Here is a 26,643-nt window from a genome sequence, read left to right as displayed (position 1 = left end):
GGTTGTTCTCCAGATTTCTTGGCACAACTTGGTGAGCACATCCAGGGTAACATCTGTTATCTGAAATACTTCAAATGGTATACCATCTATTCCTGGGGCTTTATTTTTTGCTATTTCCTTCAAAGCAGCTTTTTATGTTGCATATAAAAGTGTAAAATTATTTAAAAATGTATACAACATAAATAGCCTTTCCATTCTATTCCAGAAGTAAAAACATGCTTTAGAAATCAGTTCAAAATTTTTATTTCTATTACTAGTTCAACTTCAAATTTAACAAGTATCTTGCTAAACTTATACAGAAAGCACTAGATTCAGCACAGATAGAAAAAGCTAAAAGCAGTTAATCAGGATCCCTCTACTAGCAGAAATTAATTTTTGTGCAGGATAGGATGTAGAATTTCCACTTGGACTATTCAAAGTGGAGACAATGACTTGGAATTCTCACTACTGGAGAGGATTTCAAGGTCCAGGTATTTCTTTTATTTCTTGGTTTGTACTATCCCAAAGTTGAGCCCCTTACTTGGCTGTGGGCATGAGAAAAGACAAAGGGGCAGAAATGTTGCTGAAGGTTTAACAACCCTCTGCCATCAAGTCGGTTCTGACTCAGATGGAGTTTCTTCTGGGTTTCCAAAGCTATAAATCTTTACAGGAAGAGTCATGGTATTAAAAGATAGAAGGAAGAGCTATGGAGACATTATAGAGAGAATAAAAGTTTCCTCTTCTTTATTTCAAGTATTGCTGATGTATGACTGGTCATATACTGATCTACTCTCAGTAAGATAAAATTAAAAGTGGTCTATCTTCTTCAACAAATGGTGCTGGCAAAAATGGACTGCGACATGCAGAAAGCTCAAACAGGATCCACATTTCATACCATATAAAAAAACTCAACTCAAGGTGGATCAGAGGCCTTTGGGAGTAAAGCCTCAAACGATAAAGTTCATAAGAGACAAACTGAGATCAAGCTTAGAAGGCCTAGTTTACAGTATAAAGGGACTGCCAAATACAGCCAAAAATGCACAATCTAAAGAGGGTAACGCTGATTAATGGAACCTTCTAAAGATTAAATCCCTGTGCACATCAAAACCTTTTTCTAAAAAGGTGAAAAGAAAACCCACTGGCTGGAAACAAACATTTGGCAATACCATCTTACACAAGAGTCTCAGAAAAATAAAGTATTTAGAAATCACATACGTGATAAAGGACTCCTATCTAAAATGTATATTAATAGTTTAGCACCCCAACAAGAAAAAGGTAAACAATTCAAATTACAAAATGGGCACAAAATAAAAATAGACAGTTCACCAAAGAAAATGTTCAGATAGCAAACACATGAAGAAATGTTCAAAATACCTACCTCCATAAGAGACGCAAAGCAAAATAACTATGAGATATCATCTCACTCAAGCAACAAAAGCAAAGTTCAACAGAACAGCAAAAACAAATGCTGCAATGAGGGAAATTGGAAGAATCTGGTCTGATAAACAATGTATTTGAATTTTGTAAATATGCTAGTATAATTTTTTAAAAAATGAATTGGGGGGATAGGGGAGGAACAAAAATGTACAATAATAAATGAGTGAAAATCCAACTTTTCTGTAAACTTTCTTAAAAATCACAATTAACATAAAAATTTTATAATAAATACATACATACATATAATGATAAAAAAAGTGGTCTATCTTAATCCAAAGAGCCTTGGTGGTGGGGTGGGTAAGGCATTAAACTGATAACCAGAAATCTTTCCATATTAATCCATCAACCACACCAAAGGAAAAAGATAAAGCTGTCTGCTTCTGTAAATATTCATAGCCTTGGTTCTACTCTGTCCAGTATCAACTCAATGGCAGTCATTTTTTGGTTTGCTTTTTTCCCAGGGTGGCCAATAGGGGTTTATAATTTTGTTTTCCCTTCTTCATTTCTTGCTTATATTTTTTTTCATTTGTTTTTATAATTTCTTTAAGATCTCATCTGGAACTGTGGAGGCCAAAACTGTTGCAAGTTTTTCATGAGACATTCCACCCTTACAAAAACCACAACACTCCTCCTGTGTTCCAAGACCCTGGAAAAGTTAACCTCACCTTCTGATTGAGACGCTACAATAGCTGTATTTATGGATTCGGTTGTCAAATCTGTTATAGCCTCTGGTTTGGAGCCAGATGTGGCATGGATGTCTATGCTGACAACCTTTAGGATCAGCATCCAACAGACCTACAGAAGGAAGTGGTCTCTAGGGATCCTCTCTATCATTTTTACTCTTGTTCATTACACCACCTTCCTCAAATATCTCAGCACCGAAACAGATAATTCAAACATAGCTTGTTTCTTCAGCCAGGAGTCTGTTGTTACACAGCAGCAGTAAAGAAATAAACATTTAATGCTTATTAATGTTTTGCCCGTTGTTGTCTTTCCATTTTTTTTGCATATATGTTGATCATGTTTGGTGCTGTTGAGTGGACTCCAACTCACAGTGATCCTTAGGTGACAGACTAAAACCTTACTATTGCAGTTACTGTGCCAATCCATTTTGTTGTCCTCTCCTCTCTTTCCAAGCACGATAGATTAACTACCAAGTAAGATTATTCCAGAGGTTGTTAACAATTACAGCTTACTGAGATCCAAAATCAACACTCTTAACACTAGTAGTCAGGAAATCAAAAGACAAATTGCATTGGGAAAATCTACTGTCATGGACCTCTCCAAGAGTGCTGAGGAGCAACTATGTCAGTCCAGATACAAAGGTGCACCTAATCGAGGCCATGGTCTTCTCAATTAATTGCATATTATGTTTCAGAGAGTTGGACAATGACTAAGAATGACAGAAGAATAGATGCCTTCTAGTTGTTGGAAAAGAGTCTTGAACATACCATGGACTGTGAAGAAAGCAAATAGGTCTGTCTTGGAGAGGGTGAAACCAAGACTTTCCTTGGAGGCTAGGATTTTGAAGCTCCAACTCACTTACTTTGGGCATGTGGCCAGGAGAGTTCAATCCTTGGAGAAGGATATCATGCTCAGAAGGGTGGATGGACAGCACAGGAGAGGGACACCCCAGATGAGATGGATTGATACAGTAACTGGGGCAATGGGGGTTGGTGTGTCAGAGTTGGTGAGACTGGCTCACGACAGGGAAGGGTTCAGAGCTGCTATACATAGGATCGCTATGTATCGCAGGTGACTCAATGGCACATAAAAACAGTAACATACTATGACAGGTTTGGAAACAGGAGTGACACCCACTTCCTAGACAACCTGCCTCTGGAAAGTCTATGAACTTTGATAAATGTTCACAGCTGTAGAGGGGCTTCAGGCCTTTTGTTCATTGGGTCGCTATGAGTCATGCTCGACTTGAAGGCAATCAAAAACAACAACAAAAACAACAACAAGGAAAGAATCTGTAAACACTGCTGGTGTACTTTGCAGTGAGTTGTACTGCTAATTCAAAGGCTATATACCTGCCTCCAATGTTTTTAATCTACCAAGCAAAAGAAAGCTAGACATCTCTTCTCATTATAATTCACAGCTTTGGAAACCCAATGGAGGGTGACCAGGAGTCAGAACTGGCTGAAGTGCAGTGAATGAACAAGTGAGTGAGAGAGTGAAGAATTGTCTCCCTCTGGAAGACGTCACTGCTGAAGAAAACATGTGGCCTGGAAGCATTTAACAATTGAAATCATTTGGACAGAAGTATTTTATTACTGCTTCTCTATTATTTTTTTAAATCACTAAAAGCACCATTCAACCTTTAAATCAACAATATATTTTGAAGAGCCATTAAGTATTTCTCTACCTCCTGAGATACTAAATGCAAAATTCTTTCCCTGTGTCATCTCCTGCTTCTTCCCTCATCCTCCACAAAAAAGTCTACAGGATGAGTAAGTGCTATCCCAAATTAATGTCAACCCATCTGTTCTTTATTAATGGATTTCAGTCCTACATTAAAACACAAACATAGTCAACCCAATCCACCCAAACTCCAAAAACTAGATAAATACACTCACCTCTTGCCGTTTGAAGTTCTGGACATACTCTTCAAACTGTTCATCTTTTGTCTCATCAGCTTTCCCAAGTTTCTGAAGGACCTAGTATGGGAAGGATAAAAAAATAGTCTGATTTAACGTTGTCAAAAGATGATGTACATTTCAGTTGTAGGAAGAGCAAACGTTCCTATTTTGCTCTCCTGAGGAAAGCTCTATCTGAGCATGGCTAGGTTTATTCTGGAGTGGCAGCACTGGAGTTGAAAAGGCCTGGATATTACTTATACCAGCTGTGTGACCTTGATCAAGTGTCATACTGCAATATATTTATTTACATATCTCCTCTGTTACACTATAGAAGTCTTAAAGACAGAAACTATGTCTTATTTTTATTTTTGTTCACATTATACTTTATCCACATTATACCACAACACTTGATACATAATAGGTACTCTATTTTGGCAGAATAGTAAATCAAACTCATTTCACTAAAATGTTAATGTACCTCTTTGGGATATACTAAAGTTACTAAATACAGGCACAAGTATGTTCTCCCTAACCAATGTCAGATACTTCCTTTTAAAGGGGGCTCTAGTGATAAAGTTGGTTATGTGTTGCATGGATAACAGAAAAGCCAGTAGTTCAAATCCAACAGCCATTCAGGAAGAAGACAGAAAGTCTCCACTCATCAAGATTTCCAGCCTTGGAAGCCCAATGGGATGCTACAGTTGGAATCAAATCAACTATGGTAAGGTTAAACACTCAAAGAAGTATTAGAATACACAGGAGTTGCATCCACTTCCTAAACAACATGTCTCCAGAAACTATGAATTTTGATAAATGTCAATAGTTGCAGAAGAGCTTCAGGTTCTTAGGGTCGCTATAAGTCATGCTCAACTTGAAGGCAATCAACAACAACAGTATACAAGCAGAGCACAGACAATCTTTGCTTTTCATGTTTACAGAATTGTACAGCAAAAAAAAATTGCAAGAGAAACTATCTGTTCTTAGATGTAAATGTAAAAAAATAAATATAACTAGGTGACAGCATAGTTCCATGCTTTGTCCTTAAAGGAAAAGAAGGAGCCAGAACTCCCTTACTTATATAACATATCTACATCATGATGCTAACTGCCTTTCACTGTAGTAATAGCAGACAATGTATGGTGGAAATACCCATAGAGTGTACAAAAGAAGTGCTACCTGCTGTGTATACTACATAGAGTATCTGGAGTGAGCTTTACCCACCACTGTCCCACAGGGAATTCAGGGGAAGCCTTGCAGATATGGAACCTATGCTGACTCACAGAATCCCACCACCAACACGTAGGAACGCACCATCTCCACTATCACCACTTTGAATTTCTGCTTCAATGTACCTACAGAGCAAGACCACCAAACCTGGAAAGCGGGAAATATCCCTTCTCCCTATTCTCTATAAATGACCAGATAGAAAGGTTTCCATTAGGAAACAGAGTGGGGAGAAACTAGAATAACATGTCTCTTACTCACTGAATAGACAGTAGCTTTGTCCATCATCTAACAGTAAGCAAAATACCTCAGTTAAGAAACTCACTGCCAGTTTCAGTCCAGCACTTAAAATCTGCAGCTCTATCACCACTATTATAAAGATAAGGAACTGACAGCTACCTATACAGACAGAACAGAAGCTACCTCACACGAACCAAGAAGAACCTCACATAATGGCAAGGAAACAACAGTCAGGTTCAAACATTATGGGGGAGAAAAAAAAGAAACAAATAGCCTTCTTCTAAAGAACAGATCAAGTCATGGAACAAAGACAGGATGGCAGAAGAAATAAGACTGGTATGGAATTCCATGAACTGTATTTATGAAATTATAAATGATGCAAGAAAGAGTTGAACCCATAAGCAAAGAGGTATAAAAACTTTTTAAAAATCATCATAAGGAGGAGATGGTACAAACAACACAATACTAGAAATAAAAGAAAAGCATGAAAATGCAATCCTGAATAACAAGTAAGTATGAAATTTTCAACATGTTCACAGGGCAAAAGAACAAGGTAGAAGAAACAGAACATAGAGTCAGTGAGATAGAAGACAAGACCCTCAATGATAATTTCCTAGAAGAAAAAGCAAACAAAAAATGGAAAGTAGATGAAGAAAACATAGAATCATGTGAGATGAGATAAAACCAAACAACTTATACGTGTGACTAAAATTTAGAAAAGGCATACTGAACCCATGAAAACTGTCCATCAAATATAAAGAAGAGATCAAGATACTTCCTAATGAATGGAAATCCAAAATCTCTGTAAATGTTCACTGAAATTAATTTACAAAAAATAAAAGATACTTGATGAAAAGCAGAACCTGAGGGAGTTTGAAAAAACAAGACCAGCATTGCAGGAAACACTGAGAGACTTCCTTCTTACAAAGGTACCATAGAAAGCAGGATGGAGCAAGGTAACCATTAGCAACACCAAAAAAGAACTCAACAAAATGATAGCAATAAACCCTTGCCTCTCAATAATTACATTGAATGTGAATGTTTTAAATGCACCATTGAAGAGAAAAAGAATAGCAGATTGGACTGAAGAAAAAAAAAACAACCAAACACAACACCAAAACCATCAATATACTGTACACAAGAGATACACCTGAAAAATGAAGATAAACTAAAAAGAAAATGGTAGAAAAAAATATACCAAGCAAATGGCAACCAGAAAAAGGCAGGTGTAATGATATTAATCTCTAATAAAATAGATTTCAACATAAAAACCAAAACAAAAGACAAGGAAGGTCACTATATAATGACTAAAACATCAGGAGAACAAGAGGACATAACAACAGTGAATATCTATGTACCAAATGAAAGAGATGGAAAATACATGAGGCAAATATTAACAAAATTGAAAAAAGAAATAGACAACACCACAACAGTACTAGGAGACTTCAATATACCACTCTCAAAAAAAGATAGAATTACCAGAAATAAGCCAAATAAGGATGCTGAAGAATTTATCCACACAATAAAGCAACTCGAATTCATTGATATATACAGGCTAATGCACCCCCCAAAAAAGCAGAGTATACCTTCTTCTCCAATGTACAAGCAACATTCTCCAGAACAGATGACATTTTAGGTCACAAGGTAAGCATCAATAAATTAAAAACATAGAAATAATACAAAGCATCTTTTCAGGCCACAATGCTACAAAATTAGAAATTAATAACAAAAAGATAAAGAAGAAAAAACATGCATTTGTAAGTTGAACACCATCTTATGCAAACATGAGGGTAATAGAAGAAATTTTTAAAAATGAAATTTAAAAGTTTTTTGCAAAAATGACAATGAAAACACAACTTACCAAAGCCTCTGGAAAACAACTAAAATACTAATTAGAGGTCTATTGACAGAAATACGCAAACACATTAAAAGGGGGGAAAATGATAATTGATTCTTTAACCCAACATCTCCAACAAATTGAAAAAGAACAACAATAAAATCTGACATTCTCTAAAAAACCTGAAATGATAAAACTTAGTGCAGAAATAAATGAAATAGAAAACAGAAAAACAAATGAAATCATCAACAAAACCAGGAGCTGGTTCTTCAAAAAGGCCAATAAAATTGACAAACTAGCAAAACTAACAAAAAAAACAAGACACAAATAATCCAAATAAGAGACAAAAGGGGCAATGTCACAACAGAACCAACTAAAATTAAAAAGTTTACAATGGAATATTATGAAAAATTATACTCAAACAAATATGAAAACCTAGAGGAAAACAACAAATACTTATAAACTCTCAACCTACCTAAACTGGCACGGACCAAAATAGAACACCAGAACAGAGCTATTACAAAGGAAGAAACTGAACAGGTAATAAAACAACTTCTGGGGGGGAGGGGGGGAAAGCCCTGGAATTTTATCAAACATGAGAACTGTCACCAATTCTACATAAAGTATTTTAGAGAATAGAAAAACATGGAATTCTCCCAGACTCATTATATGAAGCAAACATATCCTTGATAGCAAAGTCAGGTAAAGAAACCACCAAAACAGAAAACTATTGGCCAATATCTCTCATGAACATAAATTTAAAAATCCTGAATAAAATCCAACATTACTTAAAAAAAAATTGAACATGACCAAGTGGGATTCATAACAGGTATGCAAGAATGGTTCAACGTAAGAAAAACAATCAGTGTAATTCATCACATTAACAAAGCAAAGAACAAAAATTACATAATCTTATCAATTGATGCAGAAAAGTGCTTTTACAAAATCCAACACCTTTCCTGATTAAAACACTCAACAAAATAGTAATAGAGGGGAATTTCCTCAACAGAGTAAAAAGTATATATGCAAACCCAACATTGCTCTCACTAGAGATTCCCTTTACAAACAGGAACTACCTGGCCAATGGACTGGAAGAGATCCATATTTGTTTCCGTTACATAAAAAAAAGTGATCCAACAGAGTGTGGAAATTATCAAACAATATCATTAATATCATATACAAGTCCTGATCAAAATTATCCAAAACCAACTGGAACAGCACATCAACAATGAACTGCAAAATGTGCTGGCTGGGTTTAAAAGAGAATGTGGCACTAGGGATATATAGCCAATGTTACATGGATCTTGGCTGAAAGCAGAGAGTACTAAAGGAATATCTATCTGTGTTTCATTGACTATGCAAAGGTGTTTGACTGTGTTGATCACAACAAACTGTGGTTAATTCTGAGAAGAATGAGAATCTCAGAATACTTGGTTGTCTTTGTGTGAAACCTATACTTGGACCAGGAGGCAATCATCAGAACGGAGCAACAGGAAACACTGCATGGTTCAAAATCAGGAACGGTATATGGCAGGGATGCATCCTATTTCCATACCTTTTTAATCTGTGTGCACTGAGATCTATGAGGAGAAATGTGGCATAAGGATTAGAGGAACACTCATCAACAATCTGCATTATACAGATGACACAATCTTGCTTGCGAAAACTGAGGAAGATCTGAGGCATTTGCCGTAGAAGGTCAAGGACTGCAGGTCTCACCACTGGGCCAATTGGCAGCATCATGATAGATGGTGAAGAGTTTGAGATTGTTAACAGCTTCAGCTTGCTTGGCTTCACAATCAACACTCTTGGTACTAGCAGCCAGGAAAACAAAAGATGAACTGCATTGGGAAAATCTGGTGTCAGATACCTCTCTAGAATACTGAAGAGCAATGATGTCAGTCTGGAGATTAAGGTGCACCTGATCCAAGCCATGGTCTTTGCAATTACTTGCTATGTATCAGAGATTTAGACAATGACTAAAGATTATAGAAGAAGAATTGATGCTTTTGAATTATAGTGCTGGAAAAGGGTATTATACATACTATGGACTGCTAAGAGAACACGTTAGTCCTGGAGAGGATGAAACTGTGCTGCTCATTGGTTGCAAGGATTTTTAAGTTCCATCTGACATTCTTTGGGCACGTTGAAAGGAAGGACTAGCCCTTGGAGAAGGACATGATGCTTGAAAGGGTGGAGGGACAGTGAAAGAGAGGAAGACCCTTGATGAGATGGATTGACTCAGTAACTGGGATAATGAGGGTAGGTGTGTCAGAGACAATGTCGTTGGCTGAGGATAAAGCAGAGTTCAGAGCTGTACCTAGGGTTGCTAGGAGTCACAAGCAACTTGACAGTAAATAGCAACATGTTATGTTAGGAGTCCCTTATAGGTCATATAGTTAAACTCTGATACTAACCAAAAGCTAGGGTTTCTTCAGCTTCTCCACAGAGGACAGAAGTCTGCTCCTGGAATAGATTACAGCCTTGGAATTCGGATGGAGGGTTGCTGAGTTGGAACAAGCATGAAAGCTCAGTTTACGTTGGGACTGGGTTGTGACATGAAAAACTTGAGAAATCAAAAAGAGACAAGGATGATATTGGGTTTCTTCTGAGAAGAAAGGATAGGGTCAATCCAACAAAATACCATTTCTGTTATGCAAAGTCTGAGACACCTATTAGCCATCAAGGTAGGCAAATGTCCATATTGTAGAAAGCTGGATGTGAAGTTCAGAGAGAACATTCTGACCTACAAATACTCTCTAGAAGTCATCAGAATATGACAAAGTAAAGCTCCCAAAGCCTAGGTCCCATCTCTGTAGCAAGTTTTTCTGTGAACCCATAGTCTGTACATCTCTTGAAGTTCAAATCCACAAGCTGCTCTATGTAAAAAAGATGGACAGTCTCCTCCCATTACTACTTGCAGCCTCAGAAACAGAAGGTCTATGAGTTGGAACAGACTTGGCGTCACCAAGGTAAATCTATTGGAACATATGAGAAAGTGCAGAGAACGTCTGATGCGAGGAAAATGGTGAGCCAAGAGCAAGTCAAGATTTGAAAACAAGCAGAGGAAGAGGATCCCCCAAACAAGAATGGGGATTGAAAGGGGAAACAAGGAATGAATTTATACAAGCCAAAGAAGAGGGAGACAGATAAAAAACCTCAAGAATTCATTTAAGACCAACACACCTAAAAGTGCCCTCGGGATTTAGGGGACATGCAGTGTTAATGGATTTTCCAAAAGGAATGAAGCTTCACCATGCTTTTGCCAGGGTGAACAGATAACAGTGAGGAAGAGATGGAAGCTGTGAGAAAGAGAATAACATAAAAGAGAAGTTCCCAAAGATGTGAGAATTGTGGGGTCTAAGGCATAAGTAGAAGGAGAGGTATAACTATACTCAGAAGCATGAGTAAGGATTATTGATGCCAAAAATGAGAGGGGGCGGGGAGGAGGGGAGAGAGAGAGAGACAGAGAGAGAGAGAGAGAGAGAAGCTAACAGAGTAACAGAGAAATTAGCTTTCTATTAAATCATTCATATAATTTTTCTTTTACATCATGAATTACAGTCCCCATTATGAATAACAGAAGTCCTGCCCCTCTTCCACCTCATTCATGTTATTCTTACTTCCACTCATTCTTCTATCCCATCCCTCTTGCCTTCTCAGCTTCCTCCCTGAGCATATCCTGTCTGGTCTTATATGATTGACCGTTCTCAGGAGTGAGAACCTCTCTATGCCCACCCCACAGGCCTGTCTATTACTTGGCTGAAAGCTGAGTCACAAGTGAGTTCAGTTCCAAGCTCCAAGGGTGACTAAGGACCACAGTCTTGGGGGTTCCACCAGACTCTAATTTTAGACAAGTAAGCATGGTCATTTTTTGGTTTTGAGTTTTATTCCATACTTATGATAGAGAAAAATTTTAAGGGAGCTCAGTGGATTTCTCTTGTGAGGTAAAAGAGCTACTGAATCATCAGTCGAGACTAGGGCTAGGTTACAATAAAAATCTCAGGCAGACAGTAAGGTTTGGTGTGACACTGGAAAGTCAAGAACCAGCAACTCAAAAGTCAAGAACCAGCAACTCAAAAAGGACTTTTGGGTGTAAACAAAATCCCAGTTGACACAGAACACCTGAATGCGTAGTTGTTCACATTTAAGTATCTTCTTTCTTTCTTTCCAGCTGCCCTGATGGAGATAATGGCATTAACCTGATAAACAGAAAATATTTTAAGGTACAAAAGACACTGAGACCTCAAGTTTATAGGACTTAAAACATCTTTGACCTTGTTTTATGTTTCAAATATTGACAGAGGGTATCTAATTTAGGTGACCTAGCTCACTCCTTTCTCCACTGGCTATGTTGAAAATATCAATTAAGCCTAAAAGTCTTGGATCTATGGATGCGCAAAGAAGATAGTTGCATGTTCATATAATTGATCTTCCAGTTTTGACAACATGATACATCTTCTGCTTCGAGGCAAAAAGAAGAAAGCTCTGTTTCTGAAGCATTTTAGTTTAGGGCGTAGCAACTTTTATTTCAACTGTCATTTAATCTGATATTTCATTATTTTAAAACAATAATATTTTTGTTGTTGTCACTGATGATGTTGTTTCCTAAATGCAGAATAATATTCTAAATGGAAGAATATCTTTAACAAATTGTATCCCATTCAGTGAGACTAAGAAGCTCTTAAGCTTAGGTCTAAATTCAGAATGACTATTACAGTGCTAAAATACACCATACTCAAAAACACTTAACCATTGCTAAATGAGACTAGTGCTGTTCTATCTGGAGGAACATTCTTTCACTTTGCACATCACTCTTTGTCAATGTGCTGTATGAAGTAACGTGGGTTTCCTCTGATGCTGAACCTTGTGGCATGGGGATATAAAATACCATAATGATTTCCCATTGTGGACAGTGCTTGGTGAAACTCCCAGTTGTAAAACAGGTTTGGAAACATGAATGGCATCCACTTCCTAAACCACATGCCTCTGGGAACTCTATGAATTTGGAGAAACAATGATAGCTACAGAAAGACATTAGATCTTTTGTTCCTAGAGTTGCTATGAGCTATGAGCTGACTGTGACTCAACAGAACTCAACAACAAATAGTTCAGTGCACAACCTCTGATAAAGATGTAAAAATGGATCTCAGTGGCCCCAACCTTCTGTTAGTGTTAATCATCTTGTGGAATTCGCTCCATATGTGTTGGCTGAAGCTAATGATTTGCATCTAATAAATATAATGTGGCAAAAGTGATGGGATGTTACTTTCAATATCCCATTAGAAAAGACTGTGCTGTCCATCTTGTTCTCACCCTCGTCCACTCTGAAGGTAGCCAGCTGCCACGTTGTGAGTTTCCCTGGGAAGCACTGTACATCAAGGAACTGACAGCAGCCTCCAATTAACAGTCACTGTAGAGCTGAGACCCTTGTGTGAATGTCGGACACAAGGAACTAGATTCTGTTAACAATCACTTAAATGAATTTGGAGGATCCTTCTCATTTAACACCTTGCCACCAGAAATCCTGGACTACAGAATTCAGGAAATAATACATATTTGTTGCTTTAAAATACTAAGGTCTGGGTTCACTGCACAGCAAAAGATAACTAGTATAGTGTCTAATGTCCTTTTATCTGCCCTTTTTATTAAAAATCATTATGAGGAAAAAAAAAGACACCATGACAGAAACATAAAGACAATAGGAAGAAAAACATAAAGCTATGGTAATTTGTAATAAATCCCCCTCTGGAGTCTCCTAAAGTAGTTTTTCTACTTGGATCATAAGAGCTACACCAATGCCTCACAATCGTTTCTAAAGCAAATAGTCACATATAAATCACACAAGAATAATTCCCAGATGTTTCACTTACTCACTCATTACCATGGAGCCGGAAATGTCTCACAGCTGATCCTCTTGCATGTTTTTTAGAGGCTGTAAATCACACTGGAGGAGACTACTCATCTTACTTCCACAGAGAAGCTGGTGGAGCCAAACTGCTTGCCTTTGGATTGGCATGCACTCCTTACCCACTAGGCTACTAGAACTCTTGAATATTTAGTATTCTTTTATTTGGACAGTTTTCTCACGCTCTAGGAAACTGAAGTAAAACTTCTGACTAAGTTTCAAGTCCTCATAGACCAGTGCAAATTAAATACTGATCACTATGGTAGTAAATAGCTCTGGTGGCATAGTCCATAGGGAGTAGCTCTGCTAACCCAAAGATGGCACCTCTCCAGTGGTTCGAATCCACCAGCCTCTCCTTAGAAGAAATATGGGCAATCTCCTTTCAGACAATTTACAGCCTCAGAATATTTGCCAGAGGGTCAGCTAATAATCAGTTCCAGCTCCATGGTAATTAATTGAGTTGAGCTGATTAAGATAGTTGTTGGGGTGACAGATGCTGTCAAGTCAACTACAACTCATAGCAACCCTATACACAATAGTTCTGAGCCCTGCTATATCCTGAGCCAATCTGTTTCTGACTCATTTACCCTCATGAGCCCACTTATTATGTCAATCTATTAATCTAGGCTCTTCCTCTTCAACACTGTCCCTCCACCCTAACAAACATGATGTCCCTCTCCAAAGACTGGTTCCTCCTGGCTACATGCTCAAAGTATGTGAGACAGAGACTTGGAATCCTTGCCTCCAAGGAGCAGCTTGGTTTTACTCTCTCTATGACAGACCTGTTAGTTCTTTTGGCACTCCATTTTATGTTCAATACTTTTCTCTAGCACCACAACTCAAAGACATCAATTCTTTTTCTGTCAACTTTAATCACTGTCCTGCTCTCTGATGCATAGCAAGTATTTACAAAGACCATTGCCTGGATCAGGTGCACCTTAGTCTCTCTACTGACATCATTGCTCTTCTGTACTCTGGAGAGGTCCCTGACAGCAGATTTTCCTAATGCAATTCATCTTTTGCTTTCCTGACTGCTGGTGCCAAGAGTTTTGACTGTAGACATGAGAAAGTGTAAACTAAAATTGTTAACAATCTTAATTTCTTCTCCATCTATTATGCTGCTGCCAATTGGCCCAGTGGTGAGAATCTTCATTTTCTTAAAGTTGAACTTCCATCAGTAGTACAAACTACAGTACTTGACTCTCAGTATTTCCTTTAAATTAGAAACTGGATACTCTACAGGTAGATTTGAAAAGAATAACTGACATTCTAAAATTAAAGAAAATACTATCATCCATTCTAAACATGATGACAGATGATACTAAGATACAATGGTCAAAGCAAGGTCAGTGTAGTACAGTGATGTGTCTCTCCAAAAGGAAAAGTAGTCCTGAGATCAGAAGGTTGGAATTTGGTAAGAGGAAATGATAGGGACTAAAAACTAATTTAAAATAAAGATCAGATGAAAGTGTTAGAGAAATGTTTTTAAAGATAGCTTGATGTTGAGATAAGAGGGATGGTTTGAAAGTGCATAGCAAGACTGACTACCTGGATGCCTTAAAAGGATGCATGCAGGGGAAAGGCTGACTAGACAACTCTGTGTGATCCTGCTTCTTTAAGCCAGATCCTATCATGTAATTTCTCTAAACAAGGAAGCACACTGCTCATCACACTTCTTGTTGTCACAAAAAATGAAAAGCTCCTAATCTTCATTATACATCATCTACTGAATCCATGGAGAAACCACAAGGGAAGATCAAGGTTTTATGGATAGGGCATCACGGATGGTCTTCCACCCTTACCATCCTGAGGTGGCTTAATCATTTATCTGTTCCCAGAACTGCCTGTTTATCCTCTAATTCTGTTAGAATTCATCAACAGTACACATCCCCACTACGACCTGGGGCTGAAGGAAGGCTATCAGTTGAAGGGCTTTGAAGTGTACTATAGGCATGCACTTCAGTGTTTCCTAAATTGCACAGTTCTGGTTGTTTGACCTTTTCCTGTACATGTTTTGGGATGTCAAGAAGTGACTTGAATTTGTCATTATTTGAGAGAAATAAGTTTAAGTAGTAGAAAATTCCCTTTGGATGTGGTTCACCTGCATTTTGTCATCCAGTTTCTCTTCTATGGAATTTATTTTTGTACCATTAATGTCTCCAACTTTTTGCTCTAGACAATTTCAGCATGCACTAGCCATAGCTTTATCAAAATTTCATCAAAGGCTGGCATGAGTCTTCTTGTCACTATGGGGAAAACCTTCTGGAGAGGTAAGAAACATGAATAAGAGAGATGTTCTAGGTCTTCTTTGCTACCTTTGCTGATATCAGAAAGACAATGTTTGAGAATAATGTACATTAGGGGGGTAAAGTTGCAGATATGAGTAGGTCAGTAAGAAGACCCTCTGAATTTTTATACAGTAAGGGCCTGATGACGTTGATTTTCAATCATTCATTACCTTGTAAGGCATGGTATTCAAGAATTTTGCTCTCTTCCATCCTTCCCTGTCTTTACAGCTAAAGATACACAGTCATATGGCTTTTAAAAGCATGTATTTCTATCAAAGATAATTTGAGGAAGATGTAGCAAAGTCAAATGGATTTTGGATTCAGGTGTCTGGTGCTTCCTTCTCATCCAGAAATGTCTAGTGCCTGCTCTTTCCTACTGAGCTGGGTCACCTTGTCTCAGAATGACTTTTCCCTGAAACCTAGCACTTCCAAAGTGCAACCAAAGAATAATATTTACATCAAATTCTCTCAAGTAGAAGCCTGCTGAGTCTGCGTATCATACCTTGAAACTTTGAGAGGGCAGGACCTCAACGTTTTTCTCCAGTGTTTCTATGAATAGCTGTCTCATTCTAGTATTTCATAGGAGATTGTTGTTGTTGTTGTGTGTCATTGAGTTGCCTGCAACTTGTAGCAACTCTATTTACAATAGCTCTGAAGCCTGCCCTATCCTGAGTCAGTCTCACTGACTCTGACATTCCTACCTCCTTTAACCCAGTTACTGTGTCAATCCATCTTATCCAGGGTCTTCTTTTCCTGCACTGTTCCTCCACCCTTCCAAACATGATGTTCTTCAAGGACTGGTCTCTCTTGGCCATGTGCCCAAAGTATATGACACAGAGATTCAGAATCCTAGCCTCCAAAAGGAGAAACCTGATTTCACCATCTCCAAGACAGACCTATGTTTTCTTGGTAGTCCATGGTATGTTCAAGACTCTTCTCCAGCAAGCACCACAACTCAAAAGCATCAATTCTTCTAAGTACAATGATTCTCCAACAAACATATGTTCATTCAAATTAAGCCTCATACTCCTTAGCTAGAGGAAGACAATTTTCTATTTACCATTGGCAAGATCTTTGAAAGTCAATTCATATCTGCCAAGAGATACCTAACTACTTGGTAGCAGGGCTGCCATTGACACAGATGGCACAGAAACCAGATGCTCTATGTCAGGCAACTCAGAAGAGTTCTGTTGATGAGTCACTCTAATAGACTCTCCATGTAGACTCTATGAGCTCAGTTACCCACTCTACAAACAGAAGATGAGCTCCATGATTTGAAGAACACAAATATCAAGAAAGATGTTGATTCAGGTTAAAAAAAAGCCCACAAATTCTGACCCAGAATTACAGTTGGGAGCTGTACAATGTCTGTGGCCAGATTTTACTCCTGCATAAAGCCATGATGGAAAGTGGTATACATGCCAGAGAATAAACAAACAACATATTCTTGGCTTTTCCTGCTCATGTGAAAATGTTCCAGCTTAATTATTCCAAAATTTCTTCATTTCCTCAGATAAGAAAATCACTACTAAAGAATGCGAAGAAAGCAGAAGGTCTCACATGTCCCAATTTCATAACCTATTATACAATCACAGTACTCAAAACCACTTGTTACACACAGACTTATAGAACAGACTTGAGAACCCAAAAGTAAAGCTATCCACCTCTGGAAAGCTGACCTTTAACAAAGATCTGAAATCTATAAAGCTGGGGAAAGACAGTTTCACAAATACAGGACATACTGGTGCTGTTGTCCACAGGGCATTATGCCACTCACCCAAAGGCATGCCTTTCTACTAGTTTAAATCTACCAGTTGGTCTGTGTGAGCAAGAAGAGCAATCTCCTCTCCTTGTTTAAAGCTTCTGTAAATCAGCTGGAGGCTCAGCTAAATTGGTTCCCATTCTACAGCAATGAGTTGAGATGAGGTGTGAACAAATGATGTCGCTGATGCTGTGTAAGTAGAGTCAGAACCAACCCATTGCTGACCCCCTGGAGCATTTTCAGAGGCAATTAAGCATGTGGAGGAGACTGCACTTCCTTGTCCCACGGAGCAGCTGGTGGCTTCAAACCAGTGTCTTTTGAAATTGCACTGCAGCTTCTTGCCACTAGGCCACCCGAGCTGCCTCCAAACAGTGTTAATACTCATTGGCAGAAAAATGAAACAAGATCCTCCCTCATACCACATGCAAAAACTAATTCAAGATGGATCAAAGGCCAAAATGTAAAACCTAAAATTACAAACAGGAGCTCAGGTGGCCTAAGTGGCAAGAAGCTACACTTCAATCCACCAGCTGCTCTGCAGGAGAAGGAAGTCAATCTCCTCCTGTGTGATTAACTGTCTCTGAAAACCCTCCAGAGGGTCAGCTATGGGTCGGTTCAGACTCTGCGGTGCACAACAACAATAAAATTGCAAAGATAATCAAAGACAAAATAGGAGCAAACTAGAGGTCTTAACTTAATGGCCATTAAGAGAGTATCAAACGTAAGCAAAAATAGTAACGGCAGATTATAAGAATATTGTAAAATTTTAACTCTTACATGCATCATCCAATGATTTCCTTTAAAAATTGAAAAAAGCATGTAGAAACTTGGAAAAAATATTTGACAGCTCTATAACCAACAAAGTCTGATGACCTAATTGGTAACAACTTGTGCTGCCAATCCGAAAGCAGGCAGTTTGAATCCACCTCAATGGACAAAGAGAGGAAATCCCCTCCTGTATGATTTACAGCCTTTGGAAACTCACTGAAATGACAGCTGAGTTGGTTCCCAGCACACAGCAAAGAGTTGCTTGACTTTTTACTTTGACATATCTGACAAAGGGTTAAACCTCTAAAGGTTACAGAAAACAGCAACCCCTCAACAAAAGACAAACAATCCAATTAAAACATGGGCAAAGGACATGAAAAGGGCTCTTCAAAAATGCCATCAGATGGTCAATACAAACATAAAGAAGGTAATGATAAACTGTTGTTTCTTGTTGTTGTTGCTGTATGCCATCATGTAGGACAAGACCCATAGGTTGACCCTCCAGCGGATTTTCAGCAGTTTTAATCATACAGGAGGAGACCGCCTATCCTCCTGAGGTGAACTTGAACCATGTGCCTTTGAGATTGCAAAGCACAGCTTCTTACAACTAGAGAGACAATCAAACTTAACAAATGAAATTATTACCTCATCCCAACAATGGTAGCAAAGTTAAATCAGTCATAAAACAACAAATGCTGGCAAGGTGTGAAGAAACTGGAATTTTCATGCAATGCTGATGAGACTGAAAAATGGAGCAACAACCAAGGAAGGGAATTTGGTACTTCCTTAATAAGTTGGAAACAGAAAACTATTTGATCCAGCAAGCCCACTGCTACGTAAATAAGAGCTGCAATATGAACACTCATGTTCACTGAAGCATTATGTACACTTTAAGAGATGAAAATGACTTAAGCAAGTGTCCATACACAGATTAATAAACTAATAATTATGATACACACAAACATAAATGCTACATTAAAGAATAATTAATTTGAAAATCACCACATAACGTGGAGGAATCTGGAGGACATTATGGTGAGTGAAATAAATCAGTCAAAAAGCATAACTATTCTATGAGTTGAGCCATTATAAAAAGCTAAGGAAATGTTCACGCCTAGAAACCTCTTGGTATTTCCCTACCAATGATGGGAGGGGAAAAGGAGAGAAGAAAACTCATAACTAGGTAATAAAATAACCTCACTGCTGTCAAGCGGATTCCAACTCACTATGACCCTCCTCTGGCTTTCCAATGCTCTACAGCTTTACAGAACAGAGTGACCACTTTTCTCCCATTGAGTGGCTGGTGGATTCAAACCGTCAACCTTCTGGTTAGCAACCCAACTTATCACCTAATGAGTCACCAGGACTTCCCAACTAGATAAGAGAAACATGCTTTTGTTGAGTGAAGGGAAAGACAGATACAAGAGTGATCAGCACAATATTACTGAAGAGTGTGACACCAAAAGACACAGACAAGAAAACTATCTCTGACTTATTAGTACCATCATGGAATGAAAAGTATAGCAGGCACAGTTCAAAATGCCTTACAGATTTACACACACACACACACACACACACACACACACACACACACCCCTCTAAGAAACAGGGAAGTTTAAGAATTGACCCCAGCCAGCATGCATGTTACAGATTCAAACTAGAGTGTCTCACCCCAACAGAGAACGCAAGAAAGAAATCCAACACTGGTAGATTTCTCACCATAATTAAGACTTCCTCCCCCTATTCCATATTCCACTCCCACTGATGAGGTAACATTTTCATGAACGCTAACATAATCTTTGCTTGATCCATATTTTATTAAATAGAAGCCCACAAATGTTCTGAAATTATATGCTTAATATGATATAAAAACTCAAACTCAGTGGTGTTTAACTGGTGCAAACTCATAGCTGACCATCCCGCAGATTTCCAGAGGCAGTTACTCGCACAGGAGGAAAGTAAGTACCCATTCTCCCGCAGAGCAGCTGATGGGTTACAACCTCTTGACTTAGGGATTGCAAGGCTGCTTCTTACCAATTCAAGATGTGTCTCTGATTAGGAGACAGCACTCTCCTGCCAGTTTGCCATTTTACGGTGGGTGGCTTGAGTGTTGCTGTGACACTGGGACTTATGCCACCCAAGAAGCTAACGTGACTTAGTGTTAAGGAATTTTGCTGTCAATGCAAAGTTAAGTGTTCAAATCCACCCCTTGCTCCAAGGGAGAAAGATGGGCAATCTCTTCCCATAGAATTTACTGTCTCTAAAAACCCACTGGAAGGCCAGCTATGGGTTGGCTTCCATTCCATGGCACACAACATTTCAAATACCAGAAGGGTCACCCACAGTGAACAGGTTTATTAGAAGTAGATTCAAACTTTCATCACATGAAAAGTTACTGCTCTGGGTCCTAAAAAACATCATGAGCATAACAGCAACAAAGCTGTGCTAACTTCAAACAAACATGGACTTAGCTCCATCACCTATACGCTGGATAATCTCAAAAAAGTTCTAAACCTTTCTGAGTTCAAAATAGGGCAATGAACTATTTCCAAAGGTACTGGGAAGGTTATATAAGAACAAAAGCAAAGTGTCTTAGCCAGTCCTTGATGTTGACATGTGGGTGTGTGTGCCTGTGTGTTTACCACAATTGCCACTGAATCAATTGTGCTTTATGGCATCCTGAGATGTGTCAAAGTAGACTGTGATTCACAGAGTGTTCAATAGATGGAATAGTCTGAAATAGGTCACCAGGCCTTTCGTCTAAATCTCTTCTGGGTGGGCTTAATTGTCTAACCTTTCAGCGAGCAATTGAGTGTATTTGTACTACCCAGAGATCCAAATGGTGCTTAAAATCCACTAATATCAAGTTGACACCAACCCATAGCGACCCTCCATCTTTACCAGAAGAGCTTGCTCATCTTTCTCCTCTGGGGCAGCTCGTGGATTTGAACAGTTGACCTTTCAGTTAGCAACACAACAGGCAATGCCCTATGACCCTAAAGCTCCTTCAACAGTGCTTAGTAAGGATTTATTCCTGTTTCACTTTTCTTTGATTTAGTATCTTCATCTTAAAATGAAAGAGCTAATAAGGAAAAAAAGTAAAGCAGCTGAGATTTTATACTCTTGCCTCCTCACTCAACAGATGAGAGACACTATAGAAAATCAAGCCCAAGGTCATAACTTCAACCCTCTACCACACCGAGAAATCTTTTCAGGCTTATGAGACACTGAAACAGCTTCTATTTATAATGCCATTTCCTAGCAGTTCTCTTTCAATAGATCAATACATGTCTACTGAGTAGTTCTTGGTTTCTAAGCCTACAATGCACAAATGTGCCAACAACATGTCAGTGTAACCAAGAAAATCTAAAACAGCCTTCCAGGTTCCTTGAACTCATCATTACTGGTGACTCCTCTAATTTTCCCTGAAGTGTCCTAAGAGACTTTTAGAGCAGCAGGAAATCGAATCCTTCCATGTAACCTTTTTAAAATATGAAGATCAAAACTTTGCCATCACTTTGCCATTTTGTTACCTATTGATGCTCCTGCTGAATCAGGAAACTTTGGATGTGGGGCCCAAGGAGAAATCTGGTTAAATACTAAGAACAGCATGCATTTCCCTGTTCAGGTTTTATTTTCAAGACTGAAAGCTGTCTAGAACTACAGCATTTTTCTGATAGGAAGGACCGTGTGATTAGAAACCCCATGTCAATGTCCCGTTGAAGTCCTGCCTTGACACCCTGAAGACTACGAACTCTCTCGAGGAAACTTTCTTCCTTGTTTTGCTAGTTTGTTTCTTCTTGCTTCAAAAACATTTTTGAATGAAGTAAAAAGAAAAGTCCACTATATACATAAAGAACCATCTCAGCTTGGATACCACTAAAATTCAATGACCCTTCAAAGTCAACACACCCCAGACAGATGCCAGGGTTCACAATTACTTTGGAGTTCAGACAGAGCCCATGGGATGTGCAATCCCAAAAGTGATTTCACTGAGTTTCTCTTTTTAACTTTTATTGGCCCCAAAGTAATAACCTGCTTAACAGTAATTTTTATACACATTTTCAGGTTTGAATGGAAGTAAAAAAAAGTAAAAGGAGACTGTTAACAAATTGAACACCAAGTCCTCCTCCCTTTTGAAATGCTCTTATCCATGGTATTTTCCACTGCACATATTCTTCTTGTTGTGTTTTAAGATCTGTGCTCCAGGCAGAATGAAGCGTCATCACAATTATCCTTCAGTACATGGACAGACGGGTCAACCTAAAGCATCCAACAGACCTGGGCAAGAAGAGAGTCGTTCCTTCTGGCTTGTGAAAGTGTCTCTGGGCAAGCATTCTTCCACTCAAGAAACTAAGTTTAAAACAATTCTCCATCATAGAAAACACAATCGACATGAATGAATCGTGAATTTCACAGCACTATCATGTTTGTGCCTATTTCTGCATTTTTATTTATGCCTTGGTTTGTATTCTTTATGAAGCTATTCTTTAAGTTTGGAAAGCATGAAATGAGTTCCTAAAGATTAAAAGCAATAAAGCACAGTTCTACAGGAGGCTCATTCTTCAGACTTGATTTAGGTTTCTAAAACATGGATATTTTGATAAAGTAAATGCAAACTTGCATGAAATTTAAAAAAGTACAAGGACTTGAAAGAAATATTGCACTAACTGTATGCTTGTTTGAGCTAAATCTCCAAGCCTTCTTGTTTGTCAGTGAGGAATATTTTAGGGGGGTGTTCTAAGAAGTAGAGCTTGGTAGATAAGAATTTCTACAGGACAGAAAAACTACAAAGAATTCTGGAAAACCTGAAAGATAACTCATAAAATATTTGCAGACTTACAAGTGAATAGAGGCTTCTGACAGCATGCCAGACCATCTGTAAATACTCACAGACCTCCTGGAGTGCATGTTTTTCCTTTGTACACTCCCACCCACCTCCCGTTCAATACTCTAGCCTTCTCTACCCTCCAAGAGGATCCAGAAAGGTCACTCCTGGGCCCTTGGCTCATGATGGTGTCAGTCAATAGGAAGATCCAAAGGGGAGAGAAGGGCTGTCAGGAAGGAGGGTGGGCACTTGTTCCTTCCCACCTCCCTCTGAAGTCTCCAGCCCCTCTCAAGAAGTCTCTCAATCCCTCACATCTCCTCCCTCTCCGATAAGAGCTCCTCCTCTGTCCACAGAGCAAGGCTGAAAGCTTCTAAGCATCCTTGGCTGGTTTCCCTTAACCTTCCCCATAGGGCATCCTGGAATATAGAATGTGGGTCTCAAAATTCCTCGCTCAAAATTTTCCACTACCTTTGGCCTCAACTGTAAGAAACAATAAATTAAAACAGCCTAGCACTCTTCTTTAAAAAAATAAAGTAAAAATACCACTGTCTTGTCACTGAGTAGAAATTTATAGACACAAACGAATACAATTCACTCCACCAGAAACAATTTGCATGGTTAGCAGGTCTAACTACACTAATCCCACAACAATGAGGTTTTGCTAACTATGACATTTTTCAGGAACACAATAAGCTTTGAATTTGGCAGGCGATAATTATTAAAAAGTGTTTAGTAGGATATTTTCAGCCTTAAATCCAAGGCATCGCAAACAGCAGAACTTTTCCATTTTCAAGATTTTGGGATATTTATCATAGTTTGCATAAGTAGCTTCATTCACATTGTTAAGGTCTTTCTTTTCCTCATTGAGAAGTCAAGGCCCAGCAAACTCTGTTAAAATTTTAAAAATGAATTGTAACATACATATGAAAATATAAGGACTCAAATTGGCCAAAACAAATTTTGAAAAATAATAAATCAATAAATCATAGGATGGCACATTTCACACCAGTTCTTTGGAAACAATGAGTCAAATGTTTCAATTAAAAAACTATAGATGAGACAGTTTACATCTAAAGTGGGAGTTTCATTCAAAATCCCTGCCCATTACCTCTAGTAAGTTCTGAGGATAATAAAGGTAAGCAGTGGCAATAAGAGCTGGCTCCCGACCAGAAGAATTCTATGTCCAGTGACTTGAAAAAACTGAGTCCATCTGGAATCTGTGAACATGACTTAATTTGGAAAAAGGGTCTTTGCAGAAGGTCATGCTGAGCTGGGGTACTCCCTGAACCAAATCATTAACTAAAACAACCTCACTGTCATTCAGTCAGAATCGACACATCGTTGACCCCTCTAGTGGGTTTTCAAAGACTAAATTGCCCATCTTTCTCCTTCAGAGTAGCTGGTAGATTCAAACTCTCCATGGATTGTGTCACCAGAGCTCCCTAAAGATAAATAAATGTAAAAAAATTTTTTAAAAAATCTATTTATTTGGAAGAAGAGAATCTGAATAGAAAAAGAAAGCCATATATGTAGAGGAAGTTTCTTCTTGTTACGTGCTATTCAGTTACTGGCAACTGGTAGCAACCCTATCTTACAAGAGCTCTGAACCCTGCTCTAATTTGAGCCAATTTCACTATATCTGGCATACCTACCTTTATTTCCCCAGTCACTGAGTCAATCTATCTCTTCCAGTTTCTTCTCTCTTACCCTGTCCCTCCACCTTTCCAAGCATGATAGCCTCCTCCAATGACTGGTCCTCTGTTCTCTTCTGACAACATGTCCAAAGTATATAAGATGGAATTTCAAAATCCTCACTTTCAAGGAACAGCCTGGTTTCACCCTCTCCAGGACAGATCTGTTTGTTCTCTTAGCAGTCACTCTTGGTACCAGCAGTCAGAAAAACAAAAGACAAGTTACACAAGGATGATCTGCTGTCAGGGACCTGCCCAGAGTACTGAAGAGCATTGCTGTCAGTATAGAAACTAAGGTGTGCTTGATCCAGGTCATGGTCATTGTAATTACTTTCTATGCACCAAAGAGCAGGTCAGTGACTAAGGATGATAGAAGAAGAATTGATGGCTTTGAGTTGTGGTGCTGGAAAAGAGTACTGGATATATCTGGCTGTTCTTGTCATCAAGTTGATTACAACTTAGAGTGACCTTATGGAAAATGGATCTGAACCTGCCTTATTCAGTGCCATCTTCAAAATCTCTGTCCATTGTCACAATCCATGGATTGTGTCAATCTATGTCATTAAGGGTCTTTCCCTCCTTCGCTGACTCTCCTTTTCCAAGCATAGTGTTGAGTCCCTCCTAACAACATGACCTACCAATCTATGTGAGATGAATTTCGGCCATCCTTGCCTTTAAGGAGCACCCTTGTTGCACTTTCCAAGGCATATCTGTTTGTTCTTTTGAGATTCCATGGACATTAAGTACTTTCCTACAGCACCAGAACTCAAAGGCATCAATTCTCTGTTATCTTCATTCACTGTCCAACTCTCAGATACATGTTGTTGTTGTTGTTATGTGCCGTTGAGTCGTTTCCGACTCATAGCGACCCTATGCAAGTGATTTAAAAGACCATGGCTTGGACTTGAACATGAATAGAGAAAAAGCCATATGTAATTGAAGGCAAAGATTAGAATGATGCATCTACAAATGAAGTAATGCCAAGGAGTGCCAAGAGCCACCAAAAGCTAGGAGAGACACAGAAGGATGCTCCAGTGGAGAGTTCAGAGAGAGAATGGACTGGCCATCACCCTGATTTTGAACTTCTAGTCACAAGAATGCTGAGAGAATAAATCCCTGCTGTTTTAAACCACTCAATTGTTACAATAGTGCTAGGAAACAAATTAGAAATCAATAATAACAAAACACTCTGTGTTTTCTGACAAATAGCTGACCACATTCTGGCACAACAGCTCTCTCCAAGCCTGCTTTATAATGAGATAATTACTGCATATACTGTTTTCATGCTGTGTTTTGTTTAAATATAAATTTAATTTCTGAAATGTTGGCACATGCAACTGGTCTCAGAACCAGTCCTGAGATCTCAAGTTGCCACAAGGTGAGTAGGATGAGGATTCCAACTGGAAACTTACATTCAGGTAACATAATATACATGGAAGAACTGCTCAATGATAAAATGTCCCTCTACCCTTGCCCAGGGCAGCTCTGATGGCCTAGTGGCTGGAAGCTGCACTACAATCGAGAAGGCTTGTGGCTCCAATCCACAAACTGCTCCCATGCAATAAACTGCCTCTGAAAACCCACCAAAGGGTCAGCTATGGGTCGGTTCCAACTTGACAGCACACAACAACAACAAACCTTGGCAAAAATAGAAACAAAATAGCTGTCTCTGCAGAGAGGGGCTTGACTACACATGCAACCAACAGTTTATACTCTAGAGGTCATGGCAAATGTTCCCACGAGAGCACCTGAGGATGTGGTCTAAACAACAGCTGGGGGCTGGCCTCCAAGTAGAATTTACTGCTTTAGTCCTGCTTCTTGTTAGACTTTAAAGGGGTGGCACACTTTGTTCCTACAGCCTGCAAACGCCAGTGAGGAAGTTGACCAGGTTGGGAGGGACAAATGAGTCATCAGAAGGAAGAGCGGCCTCCTTTCAGTTGGCTTTCTTCCTTCTCCTGAATTGGGGAGTTGGCAGGACTGACTCTATTTTGTCTTTCTTGTAACTGTTGTTGTTATGTGCCATCGAGTCGCTTGCGACTCATAGCGACCCTATGTACAACAGCCCTAAACTCTGCTCTGTCCTGTGCCAATTGCAC

At 38.9% G+C, this 26,643-nt stretch overlaps 1 protein-coding gene across 2 annotated transcripts in view; it reads right to left on the bottom strand.

The window, feature by feature from the left end:
• AMPH (amphiphysin) overlaps positions 1 to 26,643 on the bottom strand; it is a 340,422-nt gene that overhangs the window by 209,824 nt on the left and 103,955 nt on the right. For both annotated transcript variants that reach the window (XM_006887583.1, XM_006887584.1), the window contains exon 2: positions 3,999 to 4,079. In XM_006887583.1, the coding sequence (XP_006887645.1) occupies positions 3,999 to 4,079 (81 nt within the window). The remainder of the gene's footprint in view (positions 1 to 3,998; positions 4,080 to 26,643) is intronic.

This window comes from Elephantulus edwardii, unplaced genomic scaffold, assembly GCF_000299155.1.
Source record: "Elephantulus edwardii isolate Elephantulus edwardi_28Jun2011 unplaced genomic scaffold, EleEdw1.0 scaffold00059, whole genome shotgun sequence".
NCBI lineage: Eukaryota > Metazoa > Chordata > Mammalia > Macroscelidea > Macroscelididae > Elephantulus > Elephantulus edwardii.
This window is presented reverse-complemented; position numbering and strand designations above follow the sequence as displayed.